The 26108-nt window shown below is 43.3% G+C and overlaps 2 protein-coding genes across 4 annotated transcripts in view; one reads left to right on the top strand and one right to left on the bottom strand.

The window, feature by feature from the left end:
• Positions 1-1668: 1668 nt before the first annotated feature.
• On the top strand, positions 1669-24732 carry REC114 (REC114 meiotic recombination protein). Its single transcript, XM_061447482.1, has 7 exons — positions 1669-1786; positions 2030-2235; positions 2684-2773; positions 15944-16027; positions 19762-19971; positions 21705-21773; positions 24476-24732. The coding sequence occupies exons 1-7, from the start codon at positions 1669-1671 to the stop codon at positions 24635-24637; spliced, it is 939 nt and encodes a 312-aa protein (XP_061303466.1). The 3' UTR covers positions 24638-24732.
• A 22-nt stretch (positions 24733-24754) lies between these two features.
• NPTN (neuroplastin) overlaps positions 24755-26108 on the bottom strand; it is a 57876-nt gene continuing 56522 nt past the window's right edge. For all 3 annotated transcript variants that reach the window (XM_061447358.1, XM_061447356.1, XM_061447357.1), the window contains one exon: positions 24755-25854. The gene's annotated coding sequence lies outside the window, so the exon portion shown is untranslated. The remainder of the gene's footprint in view (positions 25855-26108) is intronic.

Below are 26108 nucleotides of genomic sequence, written 5' to 3'. Positions count from 1 at the left end.
TGTTCTGTTTCATTTATGAAGCATGAATACTTAACAAACTTCACTGTGCTCAGGTATGAGCTGCTGGCAGTAGGCAATGCTCAGAACCAGGATCAAAGCTACTGGCATATACCCTCAAGCATGCAGATGGTTTAAAGGCAGCTAGTGGTGCCCTGCATCCTTAAATCTGTCCAGATCAGTCGGCTCCCATGCACTTCTTCCTGAATGGGAACTGGCTCTTCCATGCCCCCTCAATGACCTTGCCTCGCTAATGCACAGGGTGTTTTACTGTTAATGGATCAAGATATTTACTATAAATGGAATACATAAGTGCAGTCTTGCTGTGTCATTTCACTACCATTGTTTTTCTTCTAGAGAAAGTGCAGTACAACTAATTCTAGGAACAACCTAATAGCAGAAAGGAAGCAAAGTAGGAAGGGAGGGAAGCGCAACTATGATTTATTAATCCAGCTGTATAAACCTGGGCTAACAACATACAATACACATTGAAAAGAGAGCCCCTTTTCTGACAGATCCCACTCCAGGTACCACAAAAGCACTACTGGAAGTTCTATGAAGCAAGAACAGCGCCTTGCACCAAGAATCATATGTGAAATACATAGATAACAAGGTTTTATTGAGGGACAGTCAACAGAGCAAAAGCAACAGCACTGGGCGCGTGACCGTAGCCAGAGGCACAAGTGATTAGTATTTGTTACAGGTTTATATACTTTCAGTATTACATTAGTTATATATTCATAATTCCTGCACATAGGCGGGGGATATTATAAGTAGCTTCAAGAATTTATTATCATAAGTCTCCTCCTCTTGGCGTCTGCGCACTGCTCTGTGGTGATTGTGGGCAGGGGTCTTGAGGATGAAGTAAGCAGTCTTCCTCACAGTGTATTTTTCACCTCTGGCACAGCTGGACCCCCAGCAATCACACAACCAGCTCTATCTGTAATTATTCTGATAACTAGCAAAGATTTAAAACTGTGTGACCTGCCTGCAAAATTTATTGCAGGATGGGCAGACAAGGAGTACCCCAAGCTAGCAGATGTTTGGGAGGCTCTGTCTCTAAACTAACTGGTAAGTAGAAGGATGAACTCATTCACGTTTAGTGGGGCCACTAAATCCTGTTATGTCACCACAGACTTACAACACATTGTTCTTTAATACTAAAGATACTTTAGAAGACTAGTGTGAAACAATTAATTCATGCTTAGCAGGGCCACTGCATTCCACAGACTTACAACATAAACATTGTTCTCTTTCTACAACCCAAGTTAAGCTAAAAAAGTACTTTAACTCTATGTTTTTTCCAGGCACTAGCTTACCTTATATCAAGCTCCCCCCCTTCTTTACCTTTACAAATTCTTTTGCTGTGTAACTCTGATCAAGAGATCTGAATCTTTTTAACTTGTCTAGTCTTGTGTTTTTATCGAGTTTTGTTATTGTAAACTCGTAGTTACACCCACATAACCACACCTATGATTTGTGAAAGCCAATACATTTATGTTTATCACACACAGAACCAGGTAGGTTGTAAAAAGCCCTTAAGATCATCAAGTCCAACCTTTAAGAAGTGAAGCGGCAGTTTTGAGTTTGGCTTGACCACGTTTCAGCTGAGGAAGGACGCACGCCGCCATCGGGACCCGCTTCCACAGCCGGGTTCTCACAACACACAAAATGGCGGCCGCATGTGCCACGGGCTCCACACTTGCTCTCTTCCTCGGCCCCACCATACCGGTACACCTGGAGGGTGCTCGGAAAAGGCGGAGGCAGCATGCTCGCTCCCCTTGGAGCAGTAATACCTTCGAAAGGAAAGGAACAGGAGGAGACGGCACAGCACTGCGCACCGCTGAGGAGAGCGGAGCGACATCAGCTCAGCCCGCCTTCACCCATCTCTGAGAGAAGGCTCGAGCGCGCTACCTCATTGGCTCTTCTTTCTCTGCCGCCCGCTGATTGGTGAACGGGCCCCCCCCACGCGCTCTTTCTCCCCTCCTATTGGCTCCTACTTCCCGCTCAAACCCGCTTCCCCGGTGGCCAGCGCCGTGCTGTGGAGAGCCACCTCCCCTCAGGGCCGGGATGGCGGCGGCGGCGGGCGGGGGCCGCGGCTCCGAGCCGGGGCAGGGCTCTGCGCCGGGGGACACCTCCCTCCTCGGCAGCGCCACAACGTGGCCCTTGAAGCGCTACGGCCGATTCCTGCCCCCGGCGGATCGCGATGAGGAAGGGCAGAACGCCGCCTCTTGGAAGGTGGGGGGCGGCGCGGGGAGGCTGCCTGCCCGGGGTGGCAGTGGCTGACTCGGTGGGGTCTAGCAGGCCGCTGCGTGACGAGCGGCAATAAGTGAGGTATACTTCTGCAAGTCCAGAGCTAATGCAGGCATCGGAGGTACTTTACTTCATGAATTATTCATGTGAACGCATCAGTGATGTGATAGTGTTTCACTGGTGTTTATTGCTTCCTTCAGCAGGGGTCTGTGGTATTAAAAACTAGAGATCAGGTTGGAAGAACCCAGGTGGTTGCTTAAAATAGTTAAATCTGTATACGGAGTTGGTAAATGTGCCTCTAATCTGTGGCACAAGGTGCAGTAGTGAGAGGTAAATTATAACCTTTGAAGCCTCTCATTTTGCACTAGAAATGGAAAAAGATTCTGCACTTACCAGGCTGGAGTTCTAATTTGTCTCTCTTGTTTTTGAACAGGTTTTTGAATCAAATGAAGAATCAGGCCATCTTATCCTTACCATGGTTGTATCTGGCCATTTCTTTATTTCCCAAGGGCGAACTGTACTGGTAAGTTTCTCACGTATAAAAAACATTTCTCCTTTCATGGTAGCATCAGCATTAACTTAATTTCCCTTCTCAGCCTCATGTTCTCTCGCACTGAAAAGAAAGCGCCACTTTTATTTTGCTCATGGTAATTCTCCTGGGCTGCTTGGCTGCTTTCTCTCTGTGTTTATCAGAATCATACCAAATGCATTGTTTCATACTGAGGAACAGGTTTTTTTCTGGGGCTATAAAAGATCTACATTAAGATGTAATGCTAAGTGCTGCTGATGTTGAAAGATGTGGGATTTTTCATGATTCTGCCTAAGATTCAGAGCAGCCCTGCAGAGAAGGACTTGGGGGTGTTGGTCAATGAGAAAATGAACATGAGCCGGCTTCAGTGTGCGCTCACAGCCCAGAAAGCAACCGTATCCTTGGCCGCATCCAAAGGAGCGTGACCAGCAGGTCGAAGGAGGTAATCCTGCCCCTCTGCTCTGCTCTTGTGAGACCTCACCTGGAGCATTGTGTGCAGTTCTGGTGTCCTCAGCATAAAAAGGACATGGAACTGTTGGAACAAGTCCAGAGGAGGCCACGAGGATGATCAGGGGACTGGAGCACCTTCTGTATGAAGACAGGCTGAGAAAGTTGGGGCTGTTGAGCCTCGAGAAGAGAAGCTGTGTGGAGACCTCATAGCAGCCTTCCAGTGTCTGAAGGGGGCCTATAGGGATGCTGGAGAGGGACTCTTCACTAGGGACTGTAGTGACAGGACAAGGGGTAACGGGTTAAAACTTAAACAGGGGAAGTTTAGATTGGATCTAAGGAGGAAATTCTTTCCTGTGAGGGTGGTGAGGCACTGGAATGGGTTGCCCAGGGAGGTTGTGAATGCTCCATCCTTGGCGGTGTTCAAGGCCAGGTTGGACGAGGCCTTGGGTGATATGGTTTAGTGTGAGTTGTCCCTGCCTATGGCAGGGGGGTTGGAACTTGATGATCTTAAGGTCCTTTCCAACCCTAACTATTCTATGATTCTAAGAAAACAGAGAAAATGCACTTACGAAACCGATTAAAAAGATAACAAAAATTGCCTATAAGATTTGCTGTACGATCCAGATAATTTCTTGCCAATGGGTTTGGTTTAGTATTTTCGGTTTGATAATTTGGTTTATTGAAGGGTATATTTTTTTTCTATGTTGGGCAATATGATCTAACATAGAACTGGCGTCCATGAAGACAAAATAACAACTCCAGAGCTGTGTAAACTGGTTTGTCTGTACTTAAGCATGACTAAACTGTAAAGGTTTCACAATGACACCGAATAGCTTAAAAGAAACACTCCATCTAGAAGGAGTTTGTTTGTTCTTCATGACAGAGAAAACCTGTGCTGGAAAGTGGAATTAAGTGTGTATCACCAATACTGAGTGATGGTAACAAGTAAGAATTGGGTAATAAATATATTAGAAAGCAGGTCCAAACTGGTGGAAGGCACTATTAAGACGACAAAGACTTGTTTTTTAATACAGAATGCATAAGTATATTGTAGCTTTAAATATGTATTGCTTTAAATATGTATTAGCTTATAAATTAATTTTTACTGTGCCTTTTAAAAGGTCTCAGACTTACAGAAATATCTTGTAACTGTAGAGGGAGAACCAAGGATACACTTAATTGGTTTTGGCCTATGTATTAAGAAAGCTGAATAGATAACAAATGAGCCAATGGAGGGCTGTCAGTTTGCATGCCCCTCACAAAAGACAATCTATTTGGCTCACATATTTAGTGAGGGCAAGTTCCTGGAATGTTCTTGGATGAGGGTAAACATGGAAGCTGGAAAGTATTTTAGCAGTTCTGTTAAGGGAGTCATTGAAAATCCAGATATTTCAAAGAAATGCAACTGAAATGAGACTTGGTGCCATTTCTTACCAAATACTGCTTGAACCAATTGGTGCAGAATGCATCTCTCCTGGAGCTGGTCCAGGAGAGGTGCATTATCCCTATCACACAGCTGTAACTGTTTAGTAACTAGGAGACTTACATTCCTTGTCCTTGAAATAACCACAAACAAGCTAACTGAAAGGAAGTTTTAATAACTACAGAGCAAAAAAGGAACCAACGAAAGCTTTAGCCCTTCAAAGACTGCGCCTGGCAAAGGCTGAATCTGGCAAGTGACAATGGGCAGATAAAAACATACTGTCATAAGGGATGAGTTCAGGAAGTACAAGAAAACCTTTATAAAGACTTGGCTGAGAAAAGCACTTCTTGCAGCTCTTAGGTTTAGTGGCTAGTGAATCTTCCTGACAGCTATCTTGCTTGAAATGCCGGATGAGGAACTTCTGAGATCAGGTGTGTTTCAGCTTCTAAGAGACACTAATATATTGCAGTAACCATCACGGGCAAAGAATAGAGCAGAACAGAGGTGGAACAGATGTACGTGGTAAATGTGACTGAAATAGAATACTGAGTTTAAAAGAAAACAAAAAACCAAGCCAACAAAGAAACAACTTTCTTTTCTTAAAACATGTATTTTAACAGTGTTTCTATACTAACCTTAAGGCCAACACCACTTTACTAAGTGTATGATCAAAGTTACACATAACTGCTGTCATAAGCATCTTAAAACCTGACTGACAACTCCTTTGGTTGCACTTCTTCAAGTCCATGCAATTGGGAGCATGCTGTACATGTGTTCTGTGAGTACAAAACTAAACTGGTGTGAAATGCGCTGGTGTAATATGCCCCATGCCTGTGTATTTCTCAGAGATTGAAACAGTTCCAGTCCTCCCACTGTTCCTCTTAAGCATCCCTGACTCACTGAAAACCTAGCAAATACCCACTTTGCTAGTTCTGAACCTGGGCAGGCATCTTCAGAACTATGTCAGGTTTCCTGTTTCTGAGGGGTTTGGTCCAGCACATCTGCTTAGCTTGTTCCTTGAGCATATACCTTCCTAGAAGTGTGTCCCTTTTCCCAACACTACTCAAGTCTGATAGACAGTGATAAAATTCTTCTCCTGGGATAATCCCAATCTATGGGTATCTTTGAAGAACAGTCTATGGAATCTCTTTGGTAAAGCAGCCAGTATCATCAAACAGAAAGATGATTGTGGTGGTGCATCTCCCCATCCTCTGGGCTGCTCTACAATCTCAGGAATTTCCATCAGGACTTGGCCTTTGTGTAATGAGTTGGGGGGAATGGGGAAGCATTCCTTGACCATGCTGGGAACTCTTGCACAGCTAAGGAAAGAGGCACTGATTGTTATCAAGGACTCCTGTTCCCTGACCAAGGTGGGAAGTGAGAAGGGGACAATCGGTTATCCCTGACAGCCTTGGAACACTCCTTCCCTGGACTGAAGTCCCCCCCCCAGTAAATTATTTACAGGTACTTTCGTATGTATTTATGTATGTGTTTGTATGTGTGTATAGATTGTTACAGCAACTATAATATATTCTAGTGACTCACTTTATAAGATCCTTAAACCTTCAAACTGCTGCTAAACAAAAACCATGTAAAACTTCCCTCCATGGTGAACTGGTACATCTGTAACCCTTCAGATATAAGCCATTGACCAAGTCTGAGACTAAGACAAGATTGATCCAGCAGCACCTAGACTCAGTCAGGAGTTTAGAAAGCGAGGGAGTCTACTCTGAGCCTCGTGTTTAGTGGAGGGTCTCCCTTACCCTTTGCTTCCTTGGTCCCTGTATCAATTGTTTTTAGTTTGATTTTACCTTGATTTTTCCTTTGCATACTTCATCCAGGTAATAACTAATAGCATGAACGTTGCCATTGAATTAAGTCATGCTATTATAAATCATACTAAAACTGCTCTTGGCTAATACCTTTGATGGTTATTCTTTGAGCAACCCTAAACCATGCATTTCATGACAGTGATGCCCAGGGAAAAGCCAGCACCAGCCATGATGTTGTTGGCCAGCAGCTGAGAGCAGCTCCCAGTTGACTCAAAGCAGCTAGAATTGGGCAGGCCACTGGTGAAATGTTACAAACTCCTCATTGAGATGCTCTGTAACAAAAAAGTTGCAATATTGAGCTGTCTGGTTATTGCTGTAAGCATAATCAGAGTGTAGAAATGGTTAATGCACTGTTTTTTATCTCCCTCTAGCCTCCATCTGTCAGTTGTCAGAACCCTGTCACAATATTTAAACAGGCTTTGCACGACTAAGTACATATAGTTCTTTGGAATCTGTCACAGACCAAATCCTCTCACTGGGGGTCTGTTCTAATGGACATTTTGTCACTGAGGATAATGCACAAGTTTCTGCTCCAGAGGGAATATATCAAGTTTGACAGAATGCTGCAATTGTTGGAATGATTCAGCTTGTGGGTTTACTGTGTATCCTAATTTCTACTTGCGGGCCTAGACTACTGCTATTTATTGCCAAGGTGTTCTCCACCATGTACGTGCTGCCTCCCATCAAAATTCCTTCCGAACTGTTTCTTGCTATGTAGTAATTGCATCCTTTAAGTTGTTGATGTCTAGTCTTCTGATCTATCTCCTAATTCCCACTTTTCAGACCTTTTGATGTACTACAGGCTCCTAGTTTTGAGGGAACTGGGTAACAGTTAACTTTGTACCTTGTACCTCTGCATAGGAACGCAGTAAGGCACAAGACCTGTGTCACAGGGACACCACTTCCTTCTCAACTTGAACAACTATATTGTATTTTTGTCAAATTTCCATGGATCAATAATAAAGGGATATTTGTCCCCTCTAACAGTAACCCAGAATGAACTGGACTGCTGACTAAATTCAAGAATTCATTCTGTGGTGAATGTTCCTATTTTGTTAGGTTTTTTACTGCCCCAGCCATGGTAGAGCTGGAACCCTCACCCTACCCCAACAATTCCTACATGAACCATCCTAAGTAAGAGTTCTTAAAAGAAAGATTTTATCCAGGATCCAACAAAGAAAGCTTATCAGTTGGATGCTTTTATACTGGGTAATACTGTAGTATGACATAGATTTTTATCTCTTCTGGTTTATAATTAGCAAGGAATGTAGTAAAATCAGTGCATCAGTAAATGCAAACTATCTTGGTTGGTACCTTCTGTTTTCTTTAGGCAGATAAAAGCCAGAGTGCATTTTTTTTCTCAGTGGTACGTGCATCTTACACAAGCCAAGATGAACCTTTTCAGCTGCCAGGAAGCTCTGCATTATGCTGATAGTATCATGGGTGGATGCATTTTAAGAAGTCCAGAAAAAGTACAATCAGTCACCTACTGAAATTGTGAACTTCCAGACTTCAGCAGTTTTGTATTTCACTTAGAGCTTTTCTTTGTTCATTCTTCTGCAGTGAGCAGTTGCCTGGGCTGGTGCTGAGCAGCTTCACAGTTAACATGCTAGTGTAGCTCCCAAGGTTTGCTCTCCTAGTGAGCATGGTTCCAACAACTACCTTTTTGTTTTGATAAAGGCATCTTTTATTGCATTGTTGAGTGGTTCTTGCATGAGACCTTTTTCATGTCAAGTGATGATTTATGAAATACTAAAATACATAAACTATGTCCTGTAACATTCTCTCCTGTCAGTGTGATAATGAGATACCTTTTGTGCAAGTTAGTTACTTAGTAGATCATCCTCTTTGATGTCTGCCTTTTATTTATGTACAACGTTCACTACAACTCCATTTGCACAAAACTGAGGTGAAAGAGTTGTGTGGAAATGGAAAACTTTGTTTTACTGTTGGTTGGATTAACATGATCCATTTTAGGAAAAATATTCCAGTGCTCCTGACTTGATACCAAAATATTTTCTCTGTTATAGATGTATTTATATATTCTTAGTCCTTCTTATTTTCTTACAGCAAGAATGTTAAGAAGCCTTTCCCTTAAGGAATGATGGCTCTTTAGAGTCAAGTAAGAATATGACTCTTCTATGATCCTATAAATATATTATAAAATAGAAATAGCTACGTATCCAAAGAACTGATTTTTCTTTTTAGCACATACAGAAGACTACAGAATTATTTTCATGAGCAACAAAATAATAGAATATTTACTGAATTCCCTTCTAGCAGTCTTTATACTAATGGAAGCTGAAATAACTGTTTTCTTGCCCAAAAGAATGCTACAATGTATGCACTGAGTCTCAGCACTTATAAACCACGTAGGTTAGTAAAAATACCTTGTGCTGTGTACACTTGTACATGGTGAGGTGTCATAGTTTTGGAGAATGCTCCAGAACTGGTCATTGAAGTACTTCCATGCTCCTAGAACAAATAACTGTGGACATGGTCAGTGTTTCCATCAGCTGCTCAAAGAAAACATATTATTTAATTTAATGGGCAGTCTTCTGGGGAACGGGAACACGTTCAAGATCACTTCAGATGTTCTTTCATGATGCTGCCAGAGACATACTTGAAACTGTCCTAATGAGGAAACAACTGTTTTCCTTTAAAAATACAATCTGCTTGTGTGCTCAACTGCATGAAACGGAGAGCAAAGGGAACAAAAATCCCCAAGGTGTAACGCAAATCAGAGGGTGTTGTGATTTGTTTGTTGGGGTGTTTTTTAAACAAAGTTCTTCATTTGGAGTTAAACTCTATAACATATTATTAGGGCCTGTTTTTGCTGCAATGTTACCTGACACACTGACTATTTTCTGGTATAAAAATCTTATACTTGCATACTGTCGATAATGGAATTTTACAGGAATATCTCCACAGCATCTCTGTAGATTTGTGGCAATACTCTCAAGATGATACATCATGTTCTGTTTACCACAACTCTTCTTTCCTTTCCCTCCTTCAAATCAGTACATCATGAGAATTCTATTTCGGTGGTTTATTTGATGCCATTAATCCTGATGCTGGCATTCTTCATACCCTACAAGTTAAACAAATTACAATTGTGAAGAGGACTTATTTAATAGGATCAAATTAATCCAGAGTAATTGATTTGTGACCTGATCTTTTAAAGTGTACACTAAATGTCCTTCATGCCCTCCTGGTCCCCTCGTGGCTTCTAATAATCTAACAGTGCTCTGGATACAGTAGATTCTAACTCATTAATTAGGCGGGCATGCAGCAGACATTGTGGTGTTTCAAAGCTCTCTTTGCAGTACCTGAAACCTCATGCACCAAATTCCTGAGCTGATATTCACAACAGTGCCTTGGGTAGAGGAAGGTCCCTGTGGAATAAAAGAGGACATATGACAGAAGACCAGGGAAATGAGCAGATTGCTAATGCTGCTCAGTGGTTGTACACTGCAAAGCAAGAGAAAGGTTGGTTTTTTTATTAAAAGTCCTATGGTTGCTCTCTGAAAGAGGAGAAGGAATCATGTACTGTGGACATGATTATTTTGGACAAGCTGAGTATCTATCGGGAGAACTAGCTACCCAGGATTTGGAGAAGGCTGAGGTTCTGAATGACTTCTTTGCCTCATTCTTCACTGGCAAAGGCTCTGATCAACCCACCCAGCTCTTGGAAGGTAGACGCAGGGACTGTGCGAATGAAGACCTTGGGCCCGCTGTAGGAGAGGATCTGGTTTGAGACCATCTTAAGAACCTGAACATGCACAAGTCCATGGGACCTGATGAAATCCATCCCCATGATGAATTCCTGGTGAATCATCCTGGTGAATGAAGTTGCTAAGCCATCATATTTGAAAATTCATGGCAGTCAGGTGAAGTTCCTGACAACTGGAAAAAGGGAAATATAACCCCCATTTTCAAGAAAGGGAAAATGGATGACCCGGGGAATTACAGAGCAGTCAGTCTCACCTCTGTGCCTGGCAAAATCTTGGAGCAGATTCTCCTGGAAGGCATGCTAAGGCACATGAAAATCAACAAGGTGCTTGGTGACAGCCAGCATGGCTTCACTAAGGGGAAATCCTGCCTGACCAATTTGGTGGCCTTCTATGATGGGGCTACAGACCTGATGGACAGGGGTATAGCAGTTGATGGCATCTACCTGGACTTGTGCAAAGCGTTCGACACTGTCCCACACGACATCCTTGTCTCTAAATTGGAGAGACATCAATTTGATGGATGGACCACTCGGTGGATGGATGCACACAAAGAGTTGTGGTCAATGGCTCAGTGTCCGACTGGAGACCAGTAACGAGTGGGGTCCCTCAGGGATCGGTGTTGGGACTGGTCTTGTTCAACATCTTTGTCGCTGCCATGGACAGTGGGATTGAGTGCGGCCTCAGCAAGTTTGCTGATGACCCCAAGCTGTGTGGTTTGGCTGATACCCTGGAGGGAAGGAATGCCATCCAGAGGGACTTTGACACACTTGTGAGGTGGGCTGATGCCAACCTCATGGAGTTTAACCATGCCAAGTGCAAGGTCCTACACCTGGGTCAGAGCAATCCCAGGCACAGCTACAGGTTGGGCAGAGAAGAGATTCAGAGCAGCCCAAGGAGAAGGACTTGGGGGTGTTGGTCAACGAGAAAATGAACATGAGCCAGCTTCAGTGTGCACTCGCAGCCCAGAAAGCAACCGTATCCTTGGCTGCATCAAAAGCAGCGTGACCAGCAGGTCGAAGGAGGTGATCCTGCCCCTCTACTCTGCTCTTGTGAGACCTCACCTGGAGCATTGTGTGCAGTTCTGGTGTCCTCAACATAAAAAGGACATGGAACTATTGGAACAAGTGCAGAGGGGGCCACAAGGATGATCAGGGGACTGGAGCACCTCCTGTATGAAGATAGGCTGAGCAAGTTGGGGCTGTTGAGCCTTGAGAAGAGAAGGCTGCATGGAGACCTCATAGCAGCTTCCAGTATCTGAAGGGGGCCTATAGGGATGCTGTGAAGGGACTCTTCATTAGGGACTGTAGTGACAGGACAAGGGGTAATGGGTTAAAACTGAAACAGGGGAAGCTTAGATTGGATATAAGGAGGAAATTCTTTACTGTGAGGGTGGTGAGGCACTGGAATGGGTTGCCCAGGGAGGTTCTGAATGTTCCATCCCTGGCAGTGTTCAAGGCCAGGCTGGATGAAGCCTTGGGTGATATGGTTTAGTGTGAGGTGGCCCTGCCCATGGCAGGGGGGTTGGAACTAGATGATCTTAAGGTCCTTTCCAACCCTGACTATTCTATGATTCTTTCTGCCTTAGCTTCCCCATTTGTGTTTGGTATAATGATGCATTCCTATTGTAGATTTAGACTAGATATAAGGAAGTGGTTCCCTGTGAGGGTGCTGAGGCACTGGCACAGGGTGCCCAGAGAAGCTGTGGCTGCCCCATCCCTGGCAGTGTTCAAGGCCAGGTTGGACACAGGGGCTTGGAGCAAGCTGCTCTAGTGGAAGGTGTCCCCCCCGCCCATGGCAGGGGTTGGAACTGGATGAGCTTTAAGGTCCCTTTAACCCAAACCATTCCGGGATGCTGTGTGCACTGGTGACTGGCAGCAGTAAAGAGTTTTAAAGGGTCCTGATCTTTAATTTTCTCTTGCCCTAGTTCTTCTGAACGCAACTATTAGAATAGTTTCTAAAGAGTAGTGACAGTCATCAATGACCCATGAGTTTTAAGTATGGTATTGATCTAAGGAAATACATGTTTCATATCAGGAATTAAGTTCTAACTTTAAGCTGGAATTACATTTTTATTCTACAATCCTTAATGAAAGGAAGAATTTTATGGTTTTTTTACAGAGTAAGCAGTTTTTCATTTTAGAAGTGCAAAGTGGCAACTCTCATTCTCTGTTGGAAAGGCAATGAGTTAATATTTTTCAGATATATACAAGAATTTGAATTATAACCTATGTGCCAAGTATCAAGCATGCACAGTTGCTCTTACTGTAACAATTTACTAATAACTAAATCCCTATCAAAGAGGTCATCATCAAAACACTTACTTGTAACCATGCTTTCCAATTTCGCTTTTCTCAAAGCATCTCAGTTTTGCCTTCTCTTTAGTGTTCCATGTAATAGTTGAAGATAATTTACAAGCTTTTTCACACTGTCTGCTCTCACATCCTTATTTTTATTGTCTCTTGACAGTCTTCTCAAGTACAGCATTTCTGTTCTGCTGCAGATGTTTATCAGATGTATTAACCACACTGTGTAGATACCTGGAAATAATATTTCTGTTCTTTTGCTGCCAAATTAGTCACTTCTAAGAACAAGTTAAGGTATTCAGTATAAATGTTAAATAATAATAGTACCTAGACTATTAGAGATCCAAAACATTGATATTTGTAACTTAACAAATCACACTTTAAACCTAGACAGTAAATAGTGTTTCTGAAAGCATTTCTCACTGTACCTCAGTGTGGTGAGCAGGCCCATGGTGCAGAGCTCTGGATGGGACAGTGGAACCTAGACAGGTCACACTGGGGACCCATCTCCATCTGAGGAAAGCAGCAGGTCATTTCAGCCATCTGTTTTGTGCAGTATTGCAGGTGAGTGCTCAGAGAGCAGAGGATCCTGCCCTTCCCCAGCAAAGTGCTTTCCCCAGATCCCTTCTTTTCCCCTGCAGAGGCACTGTGAGGGCTACTAAGCTAGTTTTGCTCCCTAAATTGTGTTTTGGGAGCTTACCTGGGGAAATTAATGGATTAAGGAGGTGTCACTGGTGCCTCTCTGGAAATGGAGCCTGGCCTTTGGAAGTAGAGGATCACTCTGTTTTCTGGGAATTGTGTGTCATGGTGCTGCCAAGCCTGAACCAGAAAGGTGCAAGCGGGCTCTTGCCTGAGGCCTTCAGCTTTTGTCTTCTGCAGTCTTGCTTCAGTTAGCAGACAGGACCATTCTGTCAGCTATGCACTAGGATATTTATTAATACGTACAATAAAATTCCTTTGATCTCATGCTGAACTCATCATTTCTTCCACATGCATATTCCCAGGGTGGGGGATACCCAGGTGACTCCTTAATCCAGGAGATTATCACTGTATGTATTATATTCATGGTGAACTGGGAACTCTTGACAACAAAATTCTATTTGCATTGCATGAGCCCATTAAGTAGCAGCCAAGCTGGTGAATGTGTCTCTCTGTGCGTGGCAGCTGGGGTATGTCTTTTTTAATACTGGTTGTAATTTAAGGGCAGAGTCTGTAACATTTGTGGCAGAAAGTTCCTCCTAAGGTATTGCTTACACATAGTACAGTTTCATTTGGAAACAGTCGTCTCATAAATGAGTGAATCCAAACTGATTGATGGAAGGCAGCAGAGCTGAGCTGGTACACAACTAACATTTCTTATATATATATACATATATATGTATTCATTCTTACTTAAGGTAGGCTTTGACTAAAGGCCTTGCAATCTAGCAGGAAACAGACTGCTCCTAGGTTCCTGTGTCATTCAGCACCACAGGGTTTCTAAATGATACAATAATAACAATATTCATAAATAACACACAGCACCTTCCAGAACCACAGGCCTCAGCACCCAGCAGCTCTTGGAATGCTGAAATGTGTAATCAGAACAAAAGTATCTCCCAGTTAATGCTGGACTAGCTGGTTGGCAGGCTAGAGCAGCAGCATTGCCTTCCCTACCTCATGTATGGTGGGATTGCATCTTGCCCGCTTCTGAAAGATTTGGGAAAGGTCTTGTGCTTGTTTCCTGCTTCAGCTTAATTCCTCTTAGGGTCCTTCCTCTGAGCAACTTAGGTTTTTATCAGAGATGTAGGAAACTGTTTTCTTTTAATACAGGGTTCTTACAAGTATGATCCTGGAGAATGAGTATCTACATCAGATCACACTTAGAAAAGCCCTGCCATTTCTCTCCTCATATTGGAAACATTTTATGTCTTCTGCCCAGTTCTAGGCTGCCTTTTGGTCTGTATTCCTCATCAGTCTTACACTGCCATCTGTCTTTGCTCATGGCAATGCTGCTGAGCAAAGCCCAACTCGGAATGTGAAGCAGCTCTGGATGCTGCCTGCCCAAGAACAGTGCCACAGCAGCTGTGTGCTCTGTATTTCTGTCAGCCTGGTGGAGCAGCAGTCTGGAGGGATACTAGTATTTCCTTTGCCAGTGCATACATCCAGAGCAGATTTAGAGCCAGTTCATTACCTCTAGAAAGGCAGAAATGGACCATAATCTCAATGTATTGCCATGCATTTGCCAGGATCTACGCCACACTTAGCTCCTGGATGTTGGCAGAGATCCTCTCAGCTTCACACAAAGCAACAAGGGACAGGGTTTTTGTGCTCTTCTTTCTTGTTGCTCTGAATTCACTGACCTGTGAACCTCAGAACTTGCTGCCTTACCACTCTGGAGTCTGTTATAGCTGGTGTCTGAGCAGCCTCATGTCTGTGATCCGCTTTGCTTCTCTAGCAAAACATCAATCTTCAATGCTTTCTAGACATTCTCTGTAGAATTTCAATTATAAATCTACACACGATTGCTCCATGAGACTATAAAGCCAGTGCCAGCAGTGCCTGAGGTGACTTCTTGTACCAAAATAGAAAGGCAGATGGTTTCCCTGCCTGGACCTGTGGCAGATATGTAGTAACTTGCAAAAATACACTGCAGGCAGTCCAGGGTGGACATGGCTTGTGGTTTCTGACCCTCAGGACATGTAGGAAAAGCAGCCTATGCAATAAGCCATGGTCATTGAAGGCATTAAAAGTTCAGATAAAACAAATAAGTGATTTCCTCCCTGCCCTTAAATTTGGGTTTTGCCCTCCCTCCCCGACTTTTCTAAATAATGTCTATGTGGCAGTCCATGGAAGGTACCTTGGGAGACACAGTCCATTGCCTTGCCATTTTTATCTCATGTTTTCAGCTTCCCAGGGTATTTTCACAGTGCTGAGCAGTCCATCTTGTTGGGAGAGACTGACAGTTACTGCAACCGGCGTATAAAGACATCATCAAGCGATCAAAGCTGCTTCTTGTTTACCTGAATGCCATCTGGAGGAAATGCCTCTGGGCAGCAATTAAACCGACTGCGAGCCCATTCCCCAGGTTTGCCTGCCCTCTGCTGCCCTCTCGGGCAACTTCACGGGATGAGGAAGGATTTCAAGCTCCGTTGTGGCTGTTTTATTGTGCATTTCGTGGAGACTTCCATCACATGCACCAATTTAAATGTAAAGTATATATGAAAATTAGAACATAATTGACAACGTTGGAACTGGAGCTACAGATTCGATCCCTTGTTTGTTTAAAAATGACATACTGGTAATTGTTTTACAGATACAGAAGTTGCACAGATGCAGGTGACTCATCTTCATTAGGGGTTAAATTCCCTCACATAACAAGTGTGGACTTCTGAGTGGTGCATGTTTGCTCTGTGAGCCGTTTGTGTTCTGCTTTATTGCAGGAAGGTTTCTCACTGATTGATTCCCACAAGTGGCTAAAGATAGTCAGGAAAGCAGACTGCCTGCTCCTTCATGCACAGGCCAAGGTAAGCACAGTTGGGTTTAGTATTTCTAATAGAATCCTAGCCTGATTTGGGTTGGAAAGGACCTTAAAATCATCCAGTTCCAACCCCCTGACAAGGGCAGTGACACCTTCTGCTAGAGCAGCTTGCTCCAAGCCCCATCCAACCTGGCCTTGAACACTGGGGCAGCCACAGCTTCTCTGGGCACCATCACAGTAAAGAACTTCCTCCTTATATCTAGCCTGAACTCCCCTGTTTCAGTTTGAACCCATCACCCCTTGTCCTATCATTACAGTCCCTGATGAAGGTCCCTCTTAGCTAACACAGTTCTGAGTCACACTTCAGTTTGGCAAATGAAGTATCTAAACAAATGCTTTGGCCCCTGATGCTGGCACAGTACTGGCAGGCTGGTGCTTCAGGGCTGTGAAGGAACCTGGGTTTCTGATCTTCCCTTCAGATCTCAAGAAAAGCCTTTAATTAAATGGCACTTGCTTGTTACGAGCCTGCTTATAAATCCCAGTTTTCTTGGTTCTTAGATGAACCCTGAGAAGTTTCATTTCATCTATACTAAGCACTGGAGCAGTTTCAAATGAGTTCTCCTTTCTTCCATGATAGTTTCTAAGAGGCTTTGTTGTTTCAGCAGAGACAGCTGCCTCCAGCTTAATTCTCTCTTGACAAGAGAACTCATCTCTAAGCCAGAAACAGGAATTCTGGAACATGTTGAGCCCCTTGTTCAGCAGTTGCTAAGACTGGTTTTAACTCTTTCCCCCATTCCCAGAGCTATTAGGGCATAAAAATAGCTCAATTATCAGAGATGTTCTGGCATTCTCCTGACAGGTACAGGCTGTGTTATTGTAATGACAGAGAACAGCAATATCCAGAATAGCTGAAAACTGTAACAATTCCTTTGAGTTGTATTTTGATCTTTTACCTGATTTCTGTTTTAAAGATGCACAGAGATTTCTTCAGAGGATGTTACAAACCAAACAATACAGTTTGCAGATGGGGGAATGCCTTGTGAACTGCAAGAAAAAAAGCCAATGTGAGGCATAACATACGTTGTTCAAATGTAAGGAGGGACTCATTTCAGAATCAGCTTCATCTGATGATGCCTGTAGAAAGTTCATAAATACCTGAAACCATTTTAAATCCATGGGCTGTGCTTGCCTGAGCTTAAACCACCTTGGCCCTCTGATTTTTGTCAGATGCTTATAAAAAGTGGATCTCACTGAAGTTGACTATTGAGCAGTTGCAGTCATAGTTCTGCTCAGTCAGTGCATCATCAGTTGCCTCTCCAGTGCCAAGAACCAGTTCCCCAGCACAGCGTTAAGGGATTCTGCTGCATCTCACAAGAAATAAAGAGAAATGAACAGCACAATCAGTGTGAGGCTGAAACAAAGCTCTGAGGGACAGTGCAAAAAAAGGAGGGATAGCAAGAGTCTTATTTTTGTGCATCTTAATGCTTACTTATCATAAATTCACATGACAAACTGCATTTAGTGGCACTGCACTGGTCCTATCATACCGTTCCTCTGCTTTGTATCCTAAATTGTAGCTGAAGTGATTTCTTAAGGGACATCTGTGCATATAACTCCTGTGCTGATCTTCCACAACGTGTTTCAGGAAGCAGCCACACTGTGTAAGGCTTTACATCCTATCCCTGCTAAACCTAAGTAAGGGAAGAATCAAAGCTGATTCAAGCAGAGGAGCACAGGGTTTCCAAAAACCGGTTGCTGTATCTGAGTGCACAGAGCAAATAAGGAGCATGGGCAACTAAATATGACTCTCATGTCTGATTTACCTTGTACCTCTTGCTTTTACAAGTCATTACATTACACTGGTAGTGAAGCTTACTGATTACTTAAGAAATGTGGTTTTAATAGGGCACTGTGGACTCTTAGCTAGCAGGAGTTTATAAACTCTCTTTGGAGAAGCTTAGTGTTGATACACTTGAAGGAACAAGATCTGTAGAGAAGATCTGTGTTGCAGATCAGCTGTACTAGTGGAAGCTTTATTCAGCGGAGCACACGAGTGTGTAATTCCAAAGCCAAACACAGATGCACCTTGTGTCTTACACTTGCCTTGTGTGGCTGCCACTGCCCTTTGTGCAGCTCCATCTCTAGTGACCTCTTACCTCATCTAAGTGACCTCCAGGTTCTTTAATACTTCAGCCCTTGTATGGTTCAGGTGTTACTGCCCAGTACTCAGTTTATGCTAAAACTTGGCATCATCATAGCTGAATTTGAGCATTCCCTCTCTTTCCATAAAGGAAAAGTGTTAAATTTACAAAGTCTACTGGTGTTTATAAACTGCAGTCTTAAGTATTCAGTAGTCTTTGTGGAATAGCAGAGGGCAACACAAATACCTTGGACTGAAAAGTGATTTGGGGCTTGCAGGGCTAACCAAAGCAAGTGTTCTCTGAAAGTCTCCAGGAGGAATTCAAATGAAGACGCAAGATCCCTGTCATTTCAATGAGAATTCACCACTTAGCCAAGACCTGTGTGTGGGAGTGCCATGTCAGTCTGACCCAGCTGACATCTCAGTTAGAGGTAATGTAACCACGCACTGGTAAAATGAGTGCTCCAGTTCCAGTTAGCTTTTTCCCTTTGAAAGGCACTGAGACAAGCTTTTTTGCTTACACTGCCCCAAAATCACTTCATGCAATACAAGCATCTTAAAATAACATGCATAGAAACATAAAGGCTGTCATCAAGAGCTGGCTTACCTGTGAGATGAAGCCTGTAACATGAAAGATATGCTTGTACTCATGTCATCTAGCAGCATGTGTAGGCATTATAAAAAGGTTTTCATGTTTACGCCACAGAAGGATGAATAAGCTGGCTCAGTCCAAGAAAAACATGCTTCTTTTCTAGCACTTTGCCTGTGGTTTACATTTGAAACCTCAAAATCAAACCAGAAGTCCCATTAACTCACTCCTTAACCAAAGCATTCAATAGCATCTGTCTTCGATCAGTTGAGTGCGCATAGGACATTCTTACCATGCATGACATACTCTTCAGTCCTCCATTTTCAGTGCCATTTCCTGAACCTCATGTACGTAAAATTTATGGTACAGCATCACAAGCTAAAACGGGGGGTTAGATGTCAGAGCTACCTCTTATTTTTATTTTCCAGTATTATTTCACTATTTGAAGTAATGCATTGGAGTGTCTTGTGCTCCCAGTCTGCTGGGTTAGCATCTCTTCAAGGAACAGCAGCATTCAGGTAGAGTGCTAAACTGAATTTACCTGTTTGGCTACACAGAGGCAGCCCAGGTAGGCTGGTAAGGCTTTGGCACAGACAGTAACATAAATCCAAACTGGAACACACTATTCCCAGAACTTTCAGTTTAGCTTCCACTTACTTTAATGTCATTTCATTTGTTGTCACAAATAACTCTTCAAGAGCTGGCATATCCTGTCCATATAGGACACTACTTGCTGCAGCAGGAAGAACTTTATTTCCCTGCTATACACGTAAAAACTCATGTCATGGCAAGGTTTTCTGACTTGGCTAGACCTTCAGTTAGTTGGTAAATGGTCTTACTCACCAGTTTGGACTGATTTTAACTGATTTTCAAACTGGGAATCAGTCTGGTTTAGCTGCCGGGAATAATGAAGATAGAGCAGGGAAAACTTGTTTCTGTGCTTTAAAGTTGGTGCAGAGAACACAACATGTATCACCTTCTTCCTAACTACCAAATAGGAATTGAATTAACTCATTTTGAGGGGATTCCTTTCTTTTCTCTTTGGTTTCAGAACGAAGGCCGCATGTTTCGTGTTCAATTCGGTGGTGATTCAAAGGAAGAGATGCTGGCAAACTGCTGGAGTTGTGTTCAGAAACTCACAGAGTACGTGCCAGTGCAAGGAACCGAGGAGCAAAGCCAGCAGCTCTATCGCAGCTTCAGTCAGCTGGCCTACGGTGACAGCCAGGTGAGGAACGCTGAACTAAATGCATCGCTACTACAGGCAGTAACTAACCAACAACATACAGACAGAAAAATAATTAACCCTTAGTGTTAGATCTGTGGCAAATCTGACTTCTAAGCAAAGTTTTTTTGCAACTATGAGACCATCTCTATGAAATGAGTTGGGAAATCCAAATATCCTGCAGGGAAACCTAGAGAGAGAGAGTTATTCAGGAGGTGAGCTGCTGAAGCCAGCCACCATCTTCCCATTTCTTAGCCTACCTCAGAGAAGTTAACAATGCTCAAAAGTGGTTCGAGCTCTTCAAGCTTACTGTAAGTTATCTCAGAGCATTATTAATTCTCTCATTTTGGCCTCCAAGAGGTCACCAAGAACGAAAATCAGTATACAGTTCATGTGATCACAGGAAGAATATCAGCATGCAGACGGGATGGGATTCATATGTAGGGTAAAACCTTTGCTCTGGGGTTTGAACTTACATTTCATTAGGGAAATGAAGAGAACAAATTATGCAGGACTCAGACAAACCGAGGAAGTTAGTAACCATTAAAAGAAACAGCTGCAAATGCTCCAGCCAAGTAGTAGTTATTTGGGAATACCAATATAGGGAATTACCAATTCCCACTCAGGTTTGGTGAAAGATCAAGGTGGTTTCTGCTGAGGTTAATAAATAGCAGCAGAGGAGAGCTGAATAGTTACCAAAACCCCCACATCTACAATTCCATCAGTGTAGATTCCAGCAAAGGCTACTGGGAACCTGGCACTTTCAGATGTATTATACAGGGTACAGGATCAGAGCCATTAAGTAAATATACAATTGGAGCAATTTGATCTTAACCTGACACATTTGAAAGCAATTTTGGGTACAAACTGAGTGTTTCCATTTTCCAAGACAAAGACTCCAGGTAAATGGGAAAGGCAAAAGACAGAGAGTGTTTCTGAGGATGACTACCTCTTAAATATATGCTCTCTTGAGTATCCAGAGGATCACATTTACCAGCTCTAAAAACATCCCTGCACTAACTTAGCCAGGAAAGCTCTTGGATACAGGATAAAAATATCAGGACTGAGACTGAGCCTGGAAAAAGGAATGTCAAAGCTTTCAGCTACATCATTTTCATGGTGTAATCTAGGAAGATCCTACTCTACCACGCAGTAAAATCCTATTTAGTAGAGAAAGTGTCAATCTGGCTCTCACCATTTCCAGGAAGGCACAAGGGAGGCCTTCAACAGCTGATAGTGACGATATACTATTTGTTCTTCAAGCAGATTACCTATACTTTGGGCTTTGCTCATTTCCTGATAAGCTAAAGCAAAGAATGGAAGGTAAAGAAAGCATTTGGTAGCAGAAGCCCAGCAGTCATACTGTTGGGATGAGCAACTCTTGCTCCAGAGGTTAAACTGAAAACTTCACTCAGAAAATAGAACTGACAGCTTCAAGCATCTTTTCAGTGATGTGGCCCATGGGAAGGAAAAAAGCACGCTCCTAGTGAGTGTTCCTGCACAGCCGCTTGAAACTGACTTCCAGAAAGCAGTTTCAAACTGAGCTTAGCTTAGACATGACAGGTTAACGGCAGGCCCATTACTTCACGTCTTTCATGTGTAAAGACTTGAGCAGATGTGCATTCAGGTTCCAGAACAAGCTGCCTTTTACTGCAGAAGGTAGCTGAGCACATTCTCTCCCTGTTATCTCTAAAAATGGAACTACTTCCCTTCTTGCACATACCCACACTCTGCTTGGTAACAAGCCCTTATTTGCATTTGACATTTTCTAGCCAGATGAGCCTCTACCAGATTCCTGTGCAGGCCTTGGAGAAAGAAGATCTGTACCACAGCTCGCCCAGGTAAAGCAAAAACAATACAACTAACATTTACACCCTGTACCTGAATCTCTTGGGCATGGAAAGAGCTCGAGGTATCTCACATTCCATCAACACCAGCCTTCACCGAACATCAGGATGCCATCACCTATACCAACAAAACTCACGGGATCTCCTGTAATGATCCAGAGCTAGGAAATAAGCTGCAAACCCAGGTATTTCATGGTGTCATTATGCCATTTGCATAAGAACAAACCACACACTGAGAGCAAACACCCAAGATGTCACATCCAAATAAGTGGCTTTGTCATTCTCTTTACTGCAGAAATGACATCAGCAGTCATAGCTTAAATCTGGAAACATCAGTCATAGAATCCCAGACTAGTTTGGCTTGGAAGGGACCTTAAAGCTCTTCCAGCTCCAATCCCCTCACGCAGGCTGGGACCCCCTCCACTAGAGCAGCTTGCTCCAAGCCCCTGTGTCCAACCTGGCCTTGAACACTGCCAGGGATGGGGCAGCCACAGCTTCTCTGGGCACCCTGTGCCAGCGCCTCAGCACCCTCACAGGGAAGAGCTTCTGCCTAAGAGCTCATCTCAGTCTCCCCTCTGGCAGGTTCAAGCCATTCCCCTTGGCCTGTCCCTACAGGCCCTTGTCCAAAGCCCCTCTCCAGGTTTCTTGTAGCTCCTTTAGGCACTGGGGCTGCAATAAGGCTCCCTAGAGCCTTTTTTGAACCCAGATTCCCCCAGTGCCATTGACAGCCTCAGGGACAAATCCAGGGTTAAACTCTATTCAGGAATAAGTGGAATTAACTCGTTTCTTTTCTGGGAATTTGGGACAGAACAGAATCAGATGACTGAGAAAACTCAACTCTTTTTCACCTGGTTTTGTGCAGTTGCTTCAATGGATCTTTTTTACCCTTCTTCCACATTCAGAGCATGATCAGCTCAACATTTCTTCTCATCAGTAGTATTAAGGGACAATTCCTGTGCTCTTACTACAAATCTGTCATCTTTTAAACCCAAAAAAAGCCTTTTATAAACACCTCTATTTTGAGAAGGCAGCTTGCTGTGCCCTCCTCAGCAGTGAGAGCTGTATTACATGCCCTGCTGTTCCATTCCCAGTAGCTTTGGTACTATCCTTATACAATGCAGCAAGAGTGCAGCACTGAGCCAGAGGGAGCAAACAAGGCAGCTGGCCTTTAGCAACTGTCTTTTTCATGACCAGTCTCTGCTTTACAAGGCAATACTAGAGCTTGTAAACCACCATTACAAACAACTCAAGCTCATAAAAACTGCTTTTCTGTGGTCCCTGTGTAAGACAAGAGACAATACCCACTTCAAACAAAGCCTTCTGCCCAAGGCCTGTATTTACTACACACATTCATCTATCTCTCACTTTATTCCCCAGCACAAGATGGCTGTGGTGTAGTAGCTTTACTACATCCTCCTTTACTTGTCCCTCTACTACTGAAGTCAACACAACTGTGCTTCAAGCCCTGACCCACACAAGCTTTGTGAAAGGCTGAACTTCTTCACATCAAACAGGCTTTCAGCTGGTGCTCTGGGATGTGCTGGAGTTCAGGATCTCCATTCCCACCACTTCAGGAAGCTGGCAGAAGCACTGGCTTTAAACATTCTCTTTTATTTAAAAATATATCTCAACAATCTTGAAAGATCTTTTTCTCCACCAGAAGAACAATCCTGGGATGTGAACCAACACTAAGATCATATTTTTGCTACAGTTTTGTTTGCCTCCCCATTGTGTTCCAGGCACCAGTGGGCCTGGTCCATCTGCCAGTTGTCTTGTACTGTTTTGGGTTCAAGCAGCAGAAGCTTGGCTCAGCACATCAAAAAAAGAGGCCAAACTAAGCATGTGAAGTTATTTAAAGCCAGGCACAGATTAAGCAGCATTGGGAACTTCCCCTGATACCAGAACTATTCACCTTGATCACTAACTCCCTCTGTACATCACACTTACCTCATGGGGAAAGCAACACATCCACGATTGTCTTTGCTTCTGCTCTCCCAAGTGTCCAAAATGCATCCGTAACTTAATGGCTTCAGTGCAGATGGGTAGAGAAAGCCAGAGGCTGAGTGGGGACGTACTTTGCCCACCACCAAGGGAAAAACAGGAGGAGGTGGTTAAATCTGCATGGAAAGGATGTTTTAATTCTTAAAAGCCCCCTAATTTACTTCTAAAAGCCACCAAAGCCAGGTTGGACAGGGCTGGGAGCAACCTGCTCTGGTGGAAGGTGTCCCTGCCCGTGGCAGGGGGTTGGTAACTAGATCAGGTTTAAGGTCCCTCCCAACCCAACCCAGTCTGGAATTCTTGCTAAACAAAGAGCTTTGCACTGCACACTTGGTTACCCTCACACAATTCAAGTGGCAGCACACGTGCTTTGTACCAGATCCTATTCTCTTAACACGGAGTGGATCTTTGAGAGGAAGCCCAGGGAACTAGGGAAGAAAATAAGACAGAGAAAAAAACCCTATAGAGATAGAATTACTTGGAGAAATCTGACCCGACTGAAAGGATCCAAACAGCATAAATAACATGGCAGATGCATCTTTATTAAATACCAAAAAAAACCTTGATGTAGCTGCACTTACCTTTACCTACATTTAACTTACCTACCTACCTACCCTTCACTTACCTTTAACTACGTAAACGTTACTACACCTTTTCTGTCCTGCATTAGCACAACCCTTTGGTTTTTACTTCCCCAGTCTGTGCTGAACAAGAACCTTGAGCTGCCCCCTGCGCCCTGGCACCCGATGTGGAGCACCCAGGAGCTGGGGCCCTTCATCCGCTTCTGCCTCCTGGATCAGCATTTCCCAGCTTTTGTGCAAGCCGTGGAGAGGGAACTGCAAAAGCTTACAGAAGGTTGAGAAGCACCAGCTTGTGGCTGCTGGGATGCAGGCTCCGGGATTCCCGGCACAGGGATACGCAGGTTACGTGGGATTAAACGTTTCAGTAAGTCTCACACACGGTTTTTGGGGGTGTTGTTTTTTTTTGGTCAGTGTTTTATTTTTAAAAACAGGTGAATCCACTTTTTATACATCATTGCACTTCAACAAATACACAGAACACAAGTTCATGCATCTACAGTTACGCACATCATGAGAACCCTGTTAGGTCTATTCCTACAATCTTTAAATCATGAGAACTTACAGTGTCAAACTAAAGAGTATAACTAGTTGCATAGAATATCACCATGCTGTAACATTTCATCATTTAAACAAAACCCAAAAAAAAAAAAGGAAAATTACAAAAGTTTGCCTGAATTGAATGTACAAGAATATGTTGAACACATCAGTGCAAAAAGAGTTGAGAATTTACATGAGTTAACAAAAAAAAAAATCATCACTTAAAAAGCAATCATATATATATATTTATAAACTGAAGGTTTTTGTTTTCCACTGCATTCCACCACCACGTCCGACCCTTCTGCCTTTGGAAGTCTGATCATAGGACACCCAAGTCTCTCTCTAGAGGTTAAGCCCTTAAGATACATTACTTCGCCAAGTACCAGCACACTCGAATTCTCTCATCTTTCAGACATACAGTAAGGAATGAAATATCAGCAGCTTAAAAATGAAACACGATTACTGGATTTTGGTTTTACCCCCTCCTCCCCCAAAATATAAATATATACTGTATATATCTTTTCCGTTTTGCTGTACTTTACAAAAAGTCTCACTAGATGGCAGCGGTGCGGTTCAGAGCCCGGTTGAACAGCTACAGGAAGTAAAAAATAGCGCATGCGGGACTCGCCCAACTACCTCTACCGGTTAAATAGATCCAGGAGGGGAAAGAAAGAAAAAGAGGGGAAAAAGAAAAAGAAGAAAAGCAACATTCACAGCACATCAAAGCCCAAAATAGTTTACACCTTCTACACTGAAGCGTTATTAAAATGTATCTGGCTAGGTGATCCTTGCAGAGAGGCTAAATAAGGCATGCTTTAGACAGTCATATCGTTGCTCACTTGAAAAGGAGAAAAATAAATGAAAACAAAATCAGACAGAACTGGAGTTCTAGAACCAAGAGTTCCAACCCTTAAATTTAGCAGGTCATATTGCCATCAGTCTCTCAGAAACTTAAAGCTCTAAAAAAGAAATGAGAAAAGGTGCTAGTCAATGCCCGGCAGTGGTGGGAACGGTTCAAACAGCGTGCAAACAAAGCGCTCAACGAAGGGAAAGTAGAGGCTTCCCGACTGGATTGCTTCTGCGTTTTAACACTGAGTGAGGCAGGGGCTGGGGTTTGTTTCATGAGCAATAGTAGGGATGATGTAGAGCCTGACAGCTTGTGGGGTCTTAAACTACCTGTGTGGTTTGGGATATCTTTGGACAGCAGGGCGCA

Source organism: Pezoporus flaviventris, unplaced genomic scaffold, assembly GCF_033815535.1.
Source record: "Pezoporus flaviventris isolate CSIRO_AGI_PZ_B2104156 unplaced genomic scaffold, CSIRO_AGI_Pfla_v1 ptg000006l, whole genome shotgun sequence".
Lineage (NCBI taxonomy): Eukaryota > Metazoa > Chordata > Aves > Psittaciformes > Psittacidae > Pezoporus > Pezoporus flaviventris.
This window is presented reverse-complemented; position numbering and strand designations above follow the sequence as displayed.